At 47.5% G+C, this 16,685-nt stretch overlaps 1 protein-coding gene across 5 annotated transcripts in view; it reads left to right on the forward strand.

The window, feature by feature from the left end:
• The first annotated feature begins 498 nt into the window (after positions 1–498).
• The window catches only part of ILF3 (interleukin enhancer binding factor 3), a 31,666-nt gene continuing 15,479 nt past the window's right edge, over positions 499–16,685 (forward strand). For 3 of the 5 annotated variants that reach the window (XM_060630228.3, XM_060630231.3, XM_060630233.3), the window contains exons 1-5: positions 500–694; positions 12,536–12,634; positions 13,013–13,242; positions 13,401–13,578; positions 15,933–16,080. In XM_060630228.3, the coding sequence (XP_060486211.1) occupies positions 12,632–12,634; positions 13,013–13,242; positions 13,401–13,578; positions 15,933–16,080 (559 nt within the window). In that variant the 5' untranslated portion in view covers positions 500–694; positions 12,536–12,631. Of the gene's footprint in view, positions 695–8,665; positions 8,773–12,535; positions 12,635–13,012; positions 13,243–13,400; positions 13,579–15,932; positions 16,081–16,685 lie in introns of all 5 variants that reach the window. The other 2 variants (XM_060630229.3, XM_060630232.3) reach the window with 2 other exon arrangements.

Genomic DNA, 16,685 nt, shown 5'->3' on the forward strand with positions numbered 1-16,685 from the left:
CAGGTAGCCTCGGATGGAGGTTGAAGCTCCCGGACCAAGATTCGGCCACTACAGGTATACTCTTGTGACAGCCTCTCAAAGAGGTTTCCGCCAACGTACACGCGACAGACGGGTGTAAGATGGCAGCCACGCAGGCGCATAAACTAGCAGCAGGGGGAGACTCCGCCTCTCGCCCTGAACCACGTGGTGATGCCGCTTAAAACCGCCATTGAAAAAAAGAACGGCGACCATATCACATGATGGAGACCTACCAATACCAAAGGAAAGCGCCAAAGTCCTTGTCACGTGGCCAAGACTCTGTATTGGCCACTGTCACATGATCAAGGACTCAAAAAGGGAGGTAAACGTTTCGACTCCACGTGACCAGAACGCAACGGCTACGCTCTTGCCACGTGACTAAAGCCCACCTCCTTATCTCTTTTCGTTGCTCCCTCCCTCCCGGGCTGGGCCTGCGTCAAGCGGCAACGCGGCGGCAGGGGGCGGGGCTCCAGCCGATCACGTGGCCCGCACCTCCCCGGCGCGCGCCCGCCCGCCCGCTCGCCCCCGGCCCCGGCTCCTCCTCCTCCTCTTCTCGCCATTGCAGTTGGACTCAGCAGCCCGGTGCGCACCGCGTGGCTTTTGGGGGGAGACCCCGGCGGGCTGTGGTAGGAGGGCGGCGGCGGCGGTTGCGGTCGGGGAAGGGAACGCCGACAAGGTAAGCGTCAATGTGGCGGCGGCTGGGCCCGCTCCCGCCTCTGCCCCTCCCCCCGCCAGTCCTCCCACTCAGCGCGGGCCCGGCTGAGGGGTCGCGGTGACAAGGCCTGAGGCGCCCCGCGCTCTTCTCCTACGCCCGGTTCTCTCCCCCCAGGGCCGGGCTCATTCCTCCCTCTCCAGTCTCGCTCCCGCGCTCGGCCGTTACTCTCCCCCATTGTGCCGAGGAAACAAAATGGCGGCGGCGGCGGCGAGGGCCCGGTGCGCGCGCATCCGCCCCCCCCCTTCGCGGCCCCTCGGCCGGCGGCGGCGCCTCGCACGGGGGGTGCGCGCGCACCGGGCCCCCGGCCGCCGAGTCCCCCGGGCCCGGCTTTGTCTGTTGCTGCGTCCCGCGCGCACGCGCGCACGTGCCGGGAGCACACACCCCCCTTGGCCGGTAGAGTCCTGGCCGGCGCAGCAGGGGCGACCCCCTCCTCATTCCTTCTTAGTCTTTGTCCCTGTCCCGTCCCGGGTTCCAGGAGAGTCCCAGGTTCCCGAGGCGGGAAATGTCGCCGCCTTTGTCCTTACATGGCGTGGAGATGCGGACCTCCTCCTTGGGACCCTGTTCCCACGCTGATTGCAGAGGAGGCCTCTGTCGGTTGTATGGGGTTCCCCAATCTGTGATCAGCCAGGCCTGCCTCAGATTAGGACCCAAAATTGGCGTAGGGTTTAAGCTTTCCCTTTCATTAGTTTAGGTGTTTCATTGATGTTGAATTTTATCCGGATTGCTTAGGATTTGCATCCTCCCTCAAAATGGTGATGTGGTGCGATATTTGGGTACACTGAAACTTGCAAGATTGTGACCCAAACATGAGAGTTTAAAACAGTTTTCTACCGTATTAAGTAGTTGAGTGACTGAGTTGAAGTTCTGCCACAGTTAATCCTGAGCCTGGATGAATTATCTGGGTTGTACAGTGATCAGCATGCTCTCCCCCAGTTCATTGTCTAGACTTGGGGAGCTAAACCATTTCTTAGTATTTCCAGAGTTGATTGATTGTTGCTTGGGATTCTGCTCAGGGGACGTGATGGATCAATAAGGGAGTACCGGTTTCCCTGATAAGCCTTTCTTTTCTGGACTCCGGTATTTCAGTGGTTTTGAATCTTTTTCTGATTGGTTAGGATGATCTCCTCTTTAAAGTGGGTGGCCTTTGGCATATTTGGGTTCCAGGGGGAAACCCAAGGTGCCACTCAGAGTTGGGACTCAAATTGAGGGCTTCAGACTCTTTCGCAGGTATTTGTGGCTGGGAGTCTCCTTGGATTGCTCACCCTGCTGCCACTGTGCTTTGTGTGTGATGCTTTGTGTGTGGTCTCGTGGGATGTAGGTAGGTAACAGCAGCCACTCAGATTGTGAATGAAGTGTGGGAACCAGAAGCTCATTAACAGCTAGAAAAGGGAAATAAATAAATAAAAGGCCCCTGGGTACAGGCGTTACTATCCCTGTCCCTAGTCCTGCAGTCTTTGCCCCTGAGCTCTTGGTTGACCGCGTGAGTTGATCGTGGTCCCTGGGATTTGTGAATGGAATCTCTGCAGGCCCTGGTGTTTGGAGTTGATTGGAGGCTGGCAGTTACTGCCAGACGTGGCCTTGCCGGCACCGAGTGTGGGTTCATCAGTTTCCCTACTCCTAGAGCTTGGACAAGTCTGGGAATCATACTCTTTTTGGAACACTGGTGGGTAATTGCAGTTTTTGTTTGTTTTTTCCTGATTGAACTTGTCTAGTGTCTATAGGCAAAAATTCTTTAGCTTCTTCTAGTATATTTAAGAGGGCTTTTTTTCTTTTTTCCCCGAGGTCCGTATTACCGGGAGTGAAGAATCTAAGGCTGTTTCTTAGTTTTTTTTAATTCTTGTTAAAAAACTACATTGGCAAGAGCCGCTGCTAATACATTGATGTCACTTTCATGGTGGCTCTTTTCCATGTTCCCCCTGCTTCACGTCTCCAGGTAGGAACAGGTGGAGTCCGTGATGAGGAAAGAGCTTTCTGTAAGTCTATGAGCCTCTTCTCTTTGGGTAAACAGTAGGCAGCATCTTGTCTGTAGGCCTCAGCAAGTTGTGGGGCTTGGAAATGTTCCTCTGAAAAAAGGCTTTAGAAGTTTTCTTTGGGCTGGATCAGGTCCCTCTTATTTACCTCTCTCACCCTCCTTCCCAGTTTCTCCTGATTTCACCTTTCATGGCTCAGAGGAATAATTCCTTTCCCCAAGAAACTTGGGTTTATACCTCCTTGGACTTGCCCTCCTGTCAGTAAGTTGGTTAACTTTGTGCAGTTTTGAAGGATGTGTAAATCACACCATCTAACATTACATGCACGTATCTGCATGCCATTTTATCTGAATGTTGCTTTGATTGAACTTTCATGGGAATTACGATTTTCTAGGCTGTATATATTGGATGCTTTCTATCTCACCCAAGTCCTGGGGAAAAAAGGATTTGATTTCTGTTTTTAGCGAAGGGGTTTCAGGTTAAAGGCAGACATTGGTTTGACAAGAATCTACATACAGTGAAGCAGGTTGGGGCCCTGAAGGGATGAGATTCCTTCAGATTCCAGCTGCAGCACTTGGCGGTTTTGTCTGAAACCACTAGCTTCCCTCTCTGCTCTGTTGTTTAGGGTAAGTCAGTGCTGATTCTTTGTGGTGCTAGCATTGTTATCGAAATGATAGTGAGAGCATGGTGGACAGGTGTTTGTTACGGAGCCTTGTCAGTGTACTGACTTTTAAAAATTGTTCCTTGCCGTTTTATGCTTTGTTGAATCCCTGTGAGATTTTTCCAAGGTTGCACTTTATAGGTGATCCCATTATAAATTGTGATTGGAAGTTCAGAATGACTTTTAACATCTACTGTTTTCAGATGTCTTGGGAAAACGATGTCCAGTTGAAATTTAATTTTTTTTCTCATTGAGTGCTTATGGAATGAAGAAAAATGTAGTCACAGAGCTGGACATGGGGCTCAATCCCATGAACCATGAGATTATGACCCCAGCCGAAATCCAGAGTCGGACGCTCAACCAACTGAGCCACCCAGGCGCCCATGTAGCCACTAGTTTTTAGCAGGAAGATGAGTTTATTGTCCAAGGACCATTTTCTTGTGTGCTATATATGAACACTAAGGACCATTTAGTTACGAAGTAACTTTTATTAGAGTATGTACATTTGCTCCAAATTATTTTTATAATCTTGGGCAGTTAGTGAGAATTGGTGCTATGGACAACTTGAGATCCATTGTAATTTTCCTTGACATTCCAAACAGTCCTCTTTCTTCTTATTTTCATTAGGATTGTGGTTTGAGCTCAGTCTTACTGGGATAATTTTGCAGGCCACCTGCTTTGCTGCTGCTTCCTTTGGACTGCTTTTTTCCTCTTACCTGAATCTGTGTGTGTTTAAAGAATAAGATGTTGCGGGTTAGGTTTGCTTCTCAGTGGTACTTCTAGATTTTTTGCAGGTTAATAATCCTTGCTATGCATTCATAATTCAAGAAAACAGTCCAGATGTCAACAATGTGGAAGTAACCAGCCCGGCCCCATGGCACATAGTGGCGCTTAATAAACATTTGTCCTGTGGGTGACCTGTGCAGAGTCCTAGCAGGGGGGAGTAATAGCTGTCCAGTAAATGGAGGTCTGTGGGCTTCTCGCATCCCACAGAGCAGGTGTGTGAACTGACGAGTGGAGGGAAGATGAACTGAGTCAATTTTGATGAAGTTACTTGAGTTTGTATTCAACGTAATTTATTTATTTAGAGCTTTTTTTTTTTTCTTTTTTTAATCAGCTCTGGAAAAACTCTTTGGTGGGTTCTTAGAAAGTAAATAGGCAACTGCCAAATGACCCAGCAATTTCACCCTTGGGCATTTCTCCCAAAGAAAGGAACATTTATGTTTACATAAAAATCTATACACAAATGCTCATAGCAGCTTTATCCTTGATAGCCAAGAACTGGAAGCCACGTAGATGTCCTTCAGTAGGTGAATGGTTAAACCAAGATACGTCCATACCACGGAGTACTGCTTAGCGATCAAAAGAAGCAAGCTGTTGATAACACCTTGGATGAATCTTGAGGCAGTTACGTTGCATGAAACAAGCCAGTGCTGAAAGGTTACATACTCTGGAATTCCATATATATAACATTCTTGGAGTGGCAGAACTGTAGGGATGGTGAATGGATTAGTGGTTGGTAGGGTTAGGCATATGAGGAGTGGTGGAAGGGTGAGTATGACCAATCAAGGGCAACAGGAGGGATCCTTGGGATGGCAGTGGTCTGTCTGATTGTATCACCATGAGTGTTGTGGTTATGAATTGTACTGTAGTTTGCAAGATGTTGCCATTGTGGGAAACTGCTTTAAAGAGTACACGTGATCTCTGTTATTTCTTGTATACTGCATGTGAAGCTGTAGTTATCTTGCAGTAGTTTTATTGAAAAGAGTGCCACCCTTACCCACCAAAATAATTCACATGTCTGTGGATTCACATCCTTTGAGAGATCATCTTTTTTTCTTTGTAACTGGGGAGGGGAAAAGAATGCTTTTGGGAGAAGGAAACATATTGCACGCTAAGTTAAGAAAAAAATCCAGGGCTTCCCCATGGGGATACATGGGAGGGTCGCCCCTCCTGCCCCTGCCCCAACCAGGTGTGGAAGATTTCCTAAGCTTACTTCTCTCCTGCTTGTTGCCTGAAGAGCATGTTGGGAAGAGGGTTTGGTAATTCCCACCTGGAGTCATGATACACGCTTAACTGTTATGTCCTCTCACAGGCAGATTTTAAAACCTTTCTATCGGTTCATCCGAGAGTTGGTGAAATTCCTCCTTTAATATATTACATTTGCGGTTTTTCAGTTGATGAAGCATCTTCCCACAAAGTCACCTTTTATCCTTACTGTTTGCAGCTCTTGGGCATAGCTAGTGTTGCCATTTCCTTTTTGATAACAGCTCTGAACAGGTAGATAATTTACCGGAGGATCCCACAGCTGCGAGGTTGGGGAGCCCAGTTGGATGCAAACGTGGGGCTTCTGTCTCCCAAGACCCGTGAATGCTCTACAGTACCAGTGAGCCTGGACTCCTGGGTCTCGTGGGAGGCCAGTGGAGTTTCAGAAACATTTTGGAGAAAAATTTGTGTTTGTCAACTTTATATTTAGTCAAGGAAAGTATCTTTTTTTCCCTTTCTTTTTGTTTCTGTTTATTTTGAGAGAGAGCGTGAGCGGGAGGGGTGGGGGGGGGTGGGGGGGCAGAGAGAGAATCCTAAGCAGGCTCTGCCCTCGATCTCATGAACTGCAAGATCATGACCTGAGCCGAAATCAAGAGTCAGATGCTCAACTGACTAAGCTACCCAGGCACCCAGAAAATATGTTTTTAATTAGCATACAACATCTCCTTTTTTTCATCAGAGAAAAGGACATTTTTTAAAAATTGAAACTATTTGTGGAAATCATTATCCCTGACTTTACACCTCCCTGTGGACCAGTAAAAAACACTGTTGCAGACAGAATTGGGACTCACTGCACCAGCGTTCGGATCTGTGTTGGATTTTCAGATTTCTCCGAGTGGCATCCATAACCAGATTTTAGGTTGGCATCTTTTGGCTGGGTTGCTTTGTTAAAATTATTTTTCACGTGTCCTTGATGATGTCAATCTGTAAAGGTTTGCAGAGTCACTAAAGAGTAGCATGTGTCATTTCACTTCATGCTCCAGGATAGGATAGCTCTGGAGATGGGGAAACCAGGAGCTGGGGTTGGGATCCTTTCAAAGCTTAATCCATTCAGTCTTTTAGATGAGCATCCGCTTCAGGACAATTCCCCAGAGTTGCTGGAATAGCTGTAGCACTTTGTGAAATAGATAGTTGGGGCTATACCTGTTGCGGTGTTGCCACTGCACCTGTTCGTTCATTTTACAGACTAACTTGGGCATGTGTCTTTTTCAGCAGCAAGTGCCGTGCGTTGAGTTCTATTTAGCAAGAGGTCAGCACGTTGCAAGCCAAAGGTTTTGTGGTTTAAACTTCTGTAACTCTGCATGCTGTGAGTGGGCTGGATTTGAGAAGGAAAAAAACCCTGATCCCTTCGTGTTAGAACATCCCCAGCTACCCAGAGTTCATGTTTAAAATCCTGATTCTCCACTCCACCTGTTCCTCGCTTGGGTTTCTTTTCAGAGGAGCTGGACTGGTAAAAAGCCAGGCTTCCTTGTGCCTTGCTGTTGAATCATAAAGGTGGTTGCAGGAGCAGCTTCTGTTTAAAGTTTGGTTGTCAGGGGCCAGTGGAGTGTTGGCTGTAGGCAAGCAGGTGGGTGTTGTGGACCTCTTGCCAACAGTGTTCTTTGCTAAAAATCTTGAAAAGGAGGTTTCTGTTCACCCAGAAGACCTCTCTGTCTGTTAAAGAGAGGGATTCCCTGGTATTCAAGACTAGAGCGGTTAGCTTCTGAAAAGCTGGCTTGGATGACAGGTCTGGGTTCGCATAGAGACCGGGGAGGCCAGATTTGTTGGCCTGCAAAGGAACATTGTCTCCAGTTTTTCAGCATTTGTTTTAGTTCACATAATTAGTGCTCTTACTTTCTTTGTCCCCCTGAATCAGGAGGCATCACCACCAAGGTCTGGTCTAAGGGAGGAGGGCCTGGGGGTGAGTGTTCCACAGATGGGCCAGGTGGGGTGCTCAGGGCCAGCCACACAGCCCAGTGAGTCTCTTCAGGGATTCATTCTGGGGCCTGCCTCTTGGAGCAGAGGAAGACCAAGAGATGCAGCCACTTGTGACAGAGGCACACCCACGTTCTTAGTTTTAACAGTGAAGGCAGCGGATGGAGACCTACATGCGGGACAGTCGATGAAAGCGGGTGCATTTGGGGGCGTACGCGTGTCCTTGAGGTACTTTTGACGGGCTGGGTTTTTCGTTTGTTTTTTTCTGTTTTTTGTCACAACATCTTTTTACCCAGGGGTGCAAGAATGATTACTCCCAGTGTCTATCAGGTGGCATTTGTTCTTACAGCGATTGCCTACATCCACTGTGGAAAATCACCATTTTCAGAGTAGGAAGTTGGGATATACACCTCTGCACTAGTGGCAAAGTAGGGTTTGGGGTGTTTTTTTTTTTGTTTTTTTTTTGTTTTTTTTTTTTTTAATGTTTATTTATTTTTGAGACAGAGAGAGACAGAGCATTTTGAGACAGAGAGAGACAGAGCATGAACGGGGGAGGGGCAGAGAGAGAGAGAGGGAGACACAGAATCGGAAGCAGGCTCCAGGCTCTGAGCTGTCAGCCCAGAGCCCGACGCGGGGCTCAAACTCACAGATTGCGAGATCGTGACCTGAGCTGAAGTCGGATGCTTAACCGACTGAGCCACCCAGGCGCCCCAGGTTTTGTTTTTTTTTTTTTTTTTTTTTTTAAGTATCATTACAGACTCAAGCTTTTCCATGCATTTAATGTGCTGAATCAATTTAGGGTTTTTTTCTTTTTTTTTTTTTTTAGTTTTTTTTTTTTTTTTTTTTTTTTAATTTTTTTTCAAAGTTTGTTTATTTTTGAGAGAGAGAGAGGGAGACACAGAATCCGAGGCAGGCTCCAGGATCTGAGCTGTCAGCACAGAGCCCGAACTCAGGAACCGCGAGATCATGACCTGAGCCAAAGTCGGATGCTTAACCAACTGAGCCATCCAGGCGCCCCTTAGGTTGTTTATTTTTAACATCTCATTATGAAAATTCTCAAACATATACCGAAGGTGACATGGTTTTACAGTGAACAGCCACCTGTATATAAAGCTCAGGTTCTGCCGTTGACATATGACTATACTTTTGTTTCACACATCTCTTCCTTTGTTCTGGTCATCCTTCAGTCCACATTTATTTATGCATTTATCGAGTTTCTTTGACGTCTAATCCACTTTACTTTTATGATGCATTTCAAAGTAGCAAAAAATTACAGTCCTCCATCTGAATATTAACTAGAGTCCAGTATTTATTTACAGCCCCCTTTTTTTTCTTTTGAAGTAACGTACACGTCTTGAGACTACCATTCAAGTAGTTTTGACCATTGAATATACCAACTCCTACCAAGATATAGACCGTGATCATCACCCCGAAAGCGCCCATCCCAGGTGTGCCTGCCACCATCTGCCTAATGTAGCTGCTGAATAGTTTTGCCTGTTCTAGAACTTTGTGCAGGTGGAAGCATTTTATGTTTGTTTTGTTTTTTTGTAATCCATTGCCCCAGATGTGGCCAGTGGGAGCCTTCACAGGTCAGCTCCTTGTTCTTTGGATGACCTGCATTAGTGTCTGAGTGCCTCTTTGCTTTCTGATGCTGCAAATGACCCCAGCTCACGCAGTTTCTGTGTTAGGTGCAGGCCAACCATTTCTCTGGGGAGCTCTTTTTAGTAAGGTAGACACTGTCGGTCCTACAAAACCCTAAATAAAAGGGTCACAGCCACCTGAAACCATAAGTTTTCTGCATTTGATGTTTTTGTGATGGAGGAGGAGTGTAGCATGAAGAGATAGTCCGTGTGGAGTGAAGCCTCGGCTCCTGGCACCTGGCTGGGCTTGGAAGGAAGGCGATTCTTTACCTTGCATCGCCCACTGGGCCCAGAGGGGCAAGGCATTTTTCTGCCATGCCTGTCACCATTCTAGCATGGAGGTGCACACTGAGTACTTGTTGAGTAAATAAATCAGGTTTTAAACCTACCAGCCGTCATTGTGAGGTCAATGAGGTTCCAGCATAGGTATGGCCAGGAGTGGGGGCCGTTCGACATGGCCATTTTACCATCAGGCTGTGAGCTCTCTAATGGTCTGCTTCTTGGTTTAGAACTGAGTTTCTGGGAGCGCCTGGGTGGCTCAGTTGGTTAAGTGTTTGACTTTGGCTCAGGTCACGATCTCGAGGTTCCTGAGTTCAGGCCCTGTGTCGGGTTCTGTGCCAACAGCTCAGAGCCGGGAACCTGCTTCCGATTCTGATTCTCTCTCTGCCCCTCCCCTGCTCATGTTCTCTTTCTCTCTCTCTCAGAAATCAATAACGGTGCCTGGGTGGCTTAGTCGGTTAAGCATCCGACTTCAGCTCAGGTCATGATCTCGCAGTTTGTGGGGTTGAGCCCCACGTCGGGCTCTGTGCTGACAGCTCAGAGCCTGGAGCCTGCTTTAGATTCTGTGTCTCCCTCTTTCTCTGCCCCTCCCCTGCTCATGCTCTGTCTCTGTCTCTCTCTGTCTCTCTCTCAAAAATAAAAAAAAATTTTTTTTAACCAATAAATAATAAAAAAATTAAAAAGAACTAGGTTTCTAGAGCTTTGGTTGAATTTTTGTGTTAAAAAAAAAATTTTTTTAATGTTTATTTTTGAGAGAGAGAGAGAGAGAGTGGGAGCGAGGGAGGGGCAGAGAGAAAGAGGAAGAGACAGAATCTGAAGCAGGCTCCAGGCTCTGAGCTGTCAGCACAGCCCGACATGGGGCTCGAACTCACTGAGCCATGAGATCATGACCTGAGCTGAAGTAGGACGCTCAGCTGACTGAGCCACCCAGGCGCTCCGGTTGAATTTTTAGATGACCTTCCACGGCTGTACTTTTGTGGGAGGACTTAAGTACATTCCGCAGTTAAAGAAAACTGTTACGGAAGTTTTCAGACCTCGGAGGTGAATGAATCCAGGCATACCCATCCCCCAGCTTCGACAGCTATCAGCATTTTGCCGTCTTGTTTTATTTTTCTCCCCATCACCACTGTCTGCCTTACTGGAGTATTTTAGGGCGAATATCAGGCCTGTGCTTTCAACCATCAATTTGTCTTAAAATATGTATCTAACATTAGTAAAGCATTCTTTTTGAGCGCGACCTTGATACCATTCGTTCCTCACTGAACGAATGATAATTCCTTCATGTAGGAGGCACTTCCTACTGTACGTCACTCATCACTTAGCCCCACAGCAGCCTGGCAAACAGAAATCCTGTTGGTAGAGAAAGTTGGCGCCATTTTGAAGGGTCCGTGGCGTTTGTGCTGCATGTTTTCCGTGACTTGTTGCATGTTTACCCCCCTTCGGAGGTGCAGGGGCCGCATCCAGGTCCAGGGGAAACTTCAGGGCCCGCGGCTAGCGGCTGGGCGGACAGGGTTTCAAGTCCAGGTCTGTGTGGGAGCTCCCACTTGGTGGTGACCGAGTGATTTACCAAGGGCATCGTGGAGACTGGCCTCCGCTCCTCCCCTGCCCCCCAAAGAAGCCCTTGACCCCCACTTGTCCTCTTGCATAGCTCTCGTTCCACCCTTCGATTTTATAGTTCCACTTGGAAACCTACAAATTTGCAATTAGATCGTTAGGTAGTCCTGAAGTGTTGTGGGAAATTCTTGTTTTGGCCAGTCATGTCCAAGTTTATCCTTGAAGCGTGTGCCTTTCCACAAGGTGGAGACTGCTGCCCTGACTGGTAACTGGCTTCGATCGAAGGGGCTGGCTGTTTTGTGGTTGGATGGGATGGGTGGATTCATCTGTTGTGTATCACTGTGATGGATTTTCTGTGTTGTTCACTCACTTGGAAGATGTCAGTGTGGACCAGACTGTTTGCACAGAGTAGGAATGAGTAGGTTGTCGTCAGCATGTTATTTAGAGCCCCAAATGGTAATTACAGCTACGCCTGTTCTAAAGACTCCTGTTGTGCACTTGAGTTCTCTTGGTCTCTTCAAAATTTAACCCACGGAGGGGGGCACGTGGTGCAGTGGTCACATCCACCTGATGTTTCAGAAGGTTCTTGCCTTTCTGGTTGACAGACACCTTTTGGGGCTCTAGTCCCCTGCTTTCCTTCCATTTCTTCATGACCCTCAAAGACCAGAGCTCCTTCCCTCTCTTTTCCTTCTCCAAACACCAGGATTTTGCTGAGTATTTATATTGTTACCATTTATTGGAGGCGTGTTAAGCTTTTATTTTTTATATTTGTGAAAAGTGACATACTTTAGGGGTGCCTGGGTGGCTCAGTCAGGTGAGCATCTGACTCTTGATTTTGGTTCAGGTCGTGATCTTGCGGTTTGCGGGATCGAGTCCTATGTTGGGCTCCTCGCCGACAGCATGTAGCCAGCTTGGGATTCCCTCTCTGTTTGCCCCCCCATCCCGCTCATGATCTCGCTCTTTTTAATATTTTTGTAATATTTATTTTTCGAGAGAGGAGAGTGTGCTGCCCGCAAGCCAGGGAGAGACAGAGGGAGAGGGAGACCGAGGATCTGAAGCAGGCGCCATGCTGACACCAGAGAGCCTGTTGTGGGGCTCGAACCCATGAACTCTGCAAGATCATGACCTGAGCCAAAATCGGGTGCTTAACTGACTGCCCCCCCCTTTCAAAATAAATAAACACTTTTAAAAAATCGGGCATACTGGGGCACCTAGATGGCTCAGTTGGTTAAGTGTCTGAGTACAGCTCGGATTGGGTTGTGATCTCGCAGTTTGTGGATTTGAGCCCCGCAGTGGGCTCTCTGCTGTCAGCAAGGAGCCAGGTTCGGATCCTCAGTCCCCCTATCTCTCTGCCCACCACCCCCACCCCCACCCCCGCTTGTGCACGTGTGCTCCCTTTCTCTCTCTTTCAAAATAAATAAATGAACTTTGACAAAATCTAGCATACTTTACATTAAAAAATTAAAAAAAGTAAAAGATGAAGGAAGATGAAATAGAAACCCTCTAGATGTGGGTGGAGTTGGATTCTGAAACCAGCTGTTTTCATTTTTAGGGCATTTTATAATTAGTTTGTGCCTCGGCTTACCAGCGGTTACCTGGAAATAAGGATGTGTCCTGCTGTGTTAACAGGGCCCCTCACGTGGCAGCACCACTGTCTTTCATCCTACTCAGTATCTGACTGCTACAATTCATCCGTGTATGAAATACTTGAAACTAAAATGATTTTCTGATCTTATAGATAGTTGAAGTATTGATAACACCAAGGAAATCTGTCACAGTTTGAAAAGATAAGCAAACATTTGATTTCCAGACACTACAGAAAAAAGAAGTAAAAATGGTAAGTTTTTAAAAAGTGTAAATACTATTTCTTTATTCATATTCGAAGATGTAGCATTTCCCTAAAGCATTTGATTCTCCTATTTTTTCATTAGCTTTTTTGAATTATACTGCTGCACAGTGTAATTGAATTCACACACATACGTACGTGTATATACATATATATATAAATGCCTGAAGTGCCCCCTTCCTCTCAGCTGCCTCGAGAATGAACAGCCGTTTTCATTCAGTTGTCCTGCTCCCCACACCTTCAGGAGCGTCCCCCTACGTTTACTTTCACACAAATGATGAAGCCTGATTCTGCGTTGGGCGGCTTGGAAGAGAAGCGGACGCTCGTGTGGTCTCTGCATTGTTTTTAACTGAGTTTCCACATTTCCAGCGTCCGATGCGAATTTTTGTGAATGATGATCGCCACGTGATGGCAAAGCATTCTTCTGTTTATCCAACCCAAGAGGAACTGGAGGCCGTCCAGAACATGGTGTCCCACACAGAGAGGGCTCTCAAAGCTGTGTCTGACTGGATAGATGAGCAAGAGAAAGGAAGCGGTGAGCACGCCGAGTCTGAGAACGTGGATGTGCCCCCAGAGGACGAGACCAAAGAAGGGGCTGGGTAAGTTTGAGGTTTTGGGGCGGTGGGGATCTTTCGTAGAGAGACTGGCCAGCGTAGGGGTGAACATCTCCTTTTCTAAGAAACTCCAGCCTCTCCATGGCCTCTGGGTTCTGGCTATGCTGAATCCCTCACCGAGCATCCTTTGGTCTGTCCCTCAGGGAGCAGAAGACGGAGCACATGACCAGAACCCTGCGGGGCGTGATGCGTGTTGGCCTCGTGGCAAAGGGCCTGCTGCTCAAGGGGGACTTGGATTTGGAGCTGGTGCTGCTATGTAAGGAGAAGCCCACGACTGCCCTCCTGGACAAGGTGGCCGACAACCTGGCCATCCAGCTCGCTGTGAGTGTGACCGTCTCCACTGGGTGGGGCAGACTGCGCATGTTGCGGGTGCAGGGCGAGGGAAGAGCGGCCCGTTCGTGCTGTGCACCAAGAGATGGCTCCAAACCCACCCTTGCACGTGTGGGTGGATGCCACAGAACTCTAAGGCTCTACGGACAGTGCCTGGCTGCATGTGATAGGCCCAGAGCTCTTTCAGCTAGGAAAGACTCCGTGTCTGCTGTGCTCCGGGCTGCGCTGGGCTGGAACTTTACGTCCGGAGCCAATTGAGTCGATGGGTGTCGATGGTTGAATAGAAGGGGCAATTATTAACTCTTCCCCACTGATCCAAAACTGGGCACGAGAACTTTTTAAAAACCAATTTTTTGGGGGCACCTATGTGGCTCGGTCCGTTAAGCCTCTGACTTTTTTTTTTTTTTAATTTTTTTTTTAATGTTTATTTATTTTTGAGACAGAGAGAGACAGAGCATGAACGGGGGAGGGTCAGACAGAGAGGGAGACACAGAATCTGAAACAGGCTCCAGGCTCCGAGCCGTCAGCACAGAGCCCGACGCGGGGCTCGAACTCACGGACCGTGAGATCATGACCCGAGCGAAGTCGGACGCTTAACCGACTGAGCCACCCAGGCGCCCCAAGCCTCTGACTCTTGATCTCACCTCAGGTCTTGATCTCAGCTCAGAGTGATGAGTTCAAGCCCCACATTGGGCTCCACGCTGGGTGTGGAGCCTACTGAAAACATAAGACCAGCTTCTTCATCTTGTTACAAAAGTGTTGCATAAATAATCGCTTCTGACATTTCTGGAACATTTACTACACCAGAGCCTAGGCCACATGTGCTGTTTATGTTATTTCTTTGTCCTCGTAACAACCCTTTGAAACAGGACTTTATCATCTGAGTATATTAGGAGATGTGACTGGGATGCAGGGAGCTGAGTAGTTGACCTCAGCATCCCTGGTTGGTGAGTTTTGGGGCTGTAGAACCTCCGTGTGCCGCCACCCTATGCTGCCCCCCTGGGACACATTCACCCCATTTAGCAACAGGATAAGCAAAAGAAGCAAGTGAAAAAACTAAGAAATCTCATTCTTTGGGGAAACACCCTGTTCATTTTCATATGTAAACGTGCATTTTCTTTGCCTGTGACTGATAATTTGGGGTTTCGGATGGTGGTCAGAATTGAAAAGTAGAGCTGGTGCAGTACAGCAGACACTTCTGGAAGGCTGTTTCAGGGAATGAAGCCTGAGACTTTTCTGTTCCAGTGGTCATTTTTAAGTTAATTTTAACTCGCGTCTGTAAAAAGCGTATTCATTGATGAAAATTACATTGTTGTGAATGTTTCTAAAAGAAAGACGCCTTTTGTAAAAAGCCAATCTTTAAAGAAAGGTACAAAGTGTATTTTTACTGACTGAGATTAGTGTTTTCTGACTGGGGCAGTTTGGTCCCCACAGAGGACATTGAGCGAGCTGGAGACAATTTGGGTTGTCCCAGCAGTGGGGCGTGGGGTGCTGCTGGCGTCTGCCAGGTGGAGGAGGCTGGAGACGTCTGCCCAAATGGCCTGCAGTGCACAGGATGGCCCCACAGCCCAGAATGCTCTGGCCCAGAGCGTCCGTAACGCTGAGGTGGAGAAACCCCTTTTTAGGTTTTCCAGAGTGCATCTGTCCTCCTCCTTTATGTTTTCCCTAACAGAAATCATAGAAGTTTGAATTCTCTTCATCAGGGCTCATAAACTAGTATAAAGGAGAAAGTGGAAGCCAGGGTGTTGTAATACCCTTTTGTAGATACGTGCATTTGCAGCAAATATGTGCTTTTTTTTTAACGCATAATGTGACACAAATTCTCTTACTACACAGTTTTTTTTTTCCACACTGATGGCTGCTCATCTCAGTATGGAAATACGGGTGGTGGATGCCCGCTCTGCTGGGTGTTGTGCTTTCCGTGTGGTGTCCGTGTAAGCCTCCTGTGGCCTCCTGGTGTGGGTCGTGTCACTAAGTCCATGTTAGAAATTAGACAGCAACATCTTAATGAGATTAAGTGATGTGCCCAAAGTTACACAACTAGCCGGCGACAAAGTAAAGATTCGTACCCTTGGTCTCCTTGGCCCAGAACCTAAAGCTTTGTTTTGCAAAGCTCCCCGTGAAAGTTTCTCTGCGTAGAGACCTCCGCTCTGGAGTACACAGAAAGCGGCTAAAGACCCAGTCAGTAAGAGGGAGGTCCTGATACCCTAGATGAAGGCACTGCTCTCATGTCGCACCCCAAGAAGTTGACATGTATGCTGTGGTGACCAGCAGAGACAGATACAGCTGTTGATTGCCAGCCTTGGGGAAGAAGTATGTTTTGAAAGTTGCGTTTTCTTTTGTAGGCTGTTACAGAAGACAAGTACGAAATACTCCAGTCTGTCGATGATGCTGCGATTGTGATAAAAAACACAAAAGAGCCTCCGTTGTCCCTGACCATCCACCTGACCTCCCCTGTTGTCAGAGAAGAAATGGAGAAAGTATTAGCCGGAGGTAGGGAGGCTGAGAAAGGCCAGCAGGACTTTGGAAACTTGGTGTTCCCTCGCCAGCCAAATGTGCTATTCAGTTTTAGACTGCTTTGATAAAAGGATATCGGTGTAGCTTTGACCACCTTTACTCTGAGGTCACACCTCCCGTTCAGTTTCAGTGCTTGGGAGTTTGACAAAACGGTTGCACTAAAAGTGAGTAGCACTTTTCATAGAGGATTGCACCATTTTTATCTTAATCCTTGAATGTTCTCATCAGTGTTAAACTTGGTTTTTCTGTCGAGCGTTCTTTGGCCTTGAAAAAGGGTGTCCCTGGTGATTTTATGGCTTTTAAATTACGGAAGACAACCAGATGGTTTCTGCATGAACATCACGATGGAGTTGTGCAAACAGCTTGTGTTGCAGCAGAACCGAGGGCTTCTTGGTTTGTCCTCTTCCATTGGCTGCTTTTATCAGCTGCCGTGATGGAAATGCAAAGAGTTGATACAGAGTTTTGGATAAAGTTTTCAACAATTGTGTGCTTTTCAAACCAAAACCTCAGAGACTTCTAATGCTCTCACCGTTCAAAGGCCACCAAGGGCCCCTCACGCGTCTCTTCCGTGCGGATGTTTT

Source organism: Panthera onca, chromosome A2, assembly GCF_046562875.1.
Source record: "Panthera onca isolate mPanOnc1 chromosome A2, mPanOnc1 haplotype 2, whole genome shotgun sequence".
Classification (NCBI taxonomy): Eukaryota; Metazoa; Chordata; class Mammalia; order Carnivora; family Felidae; genus Panthera; species Panthera onca.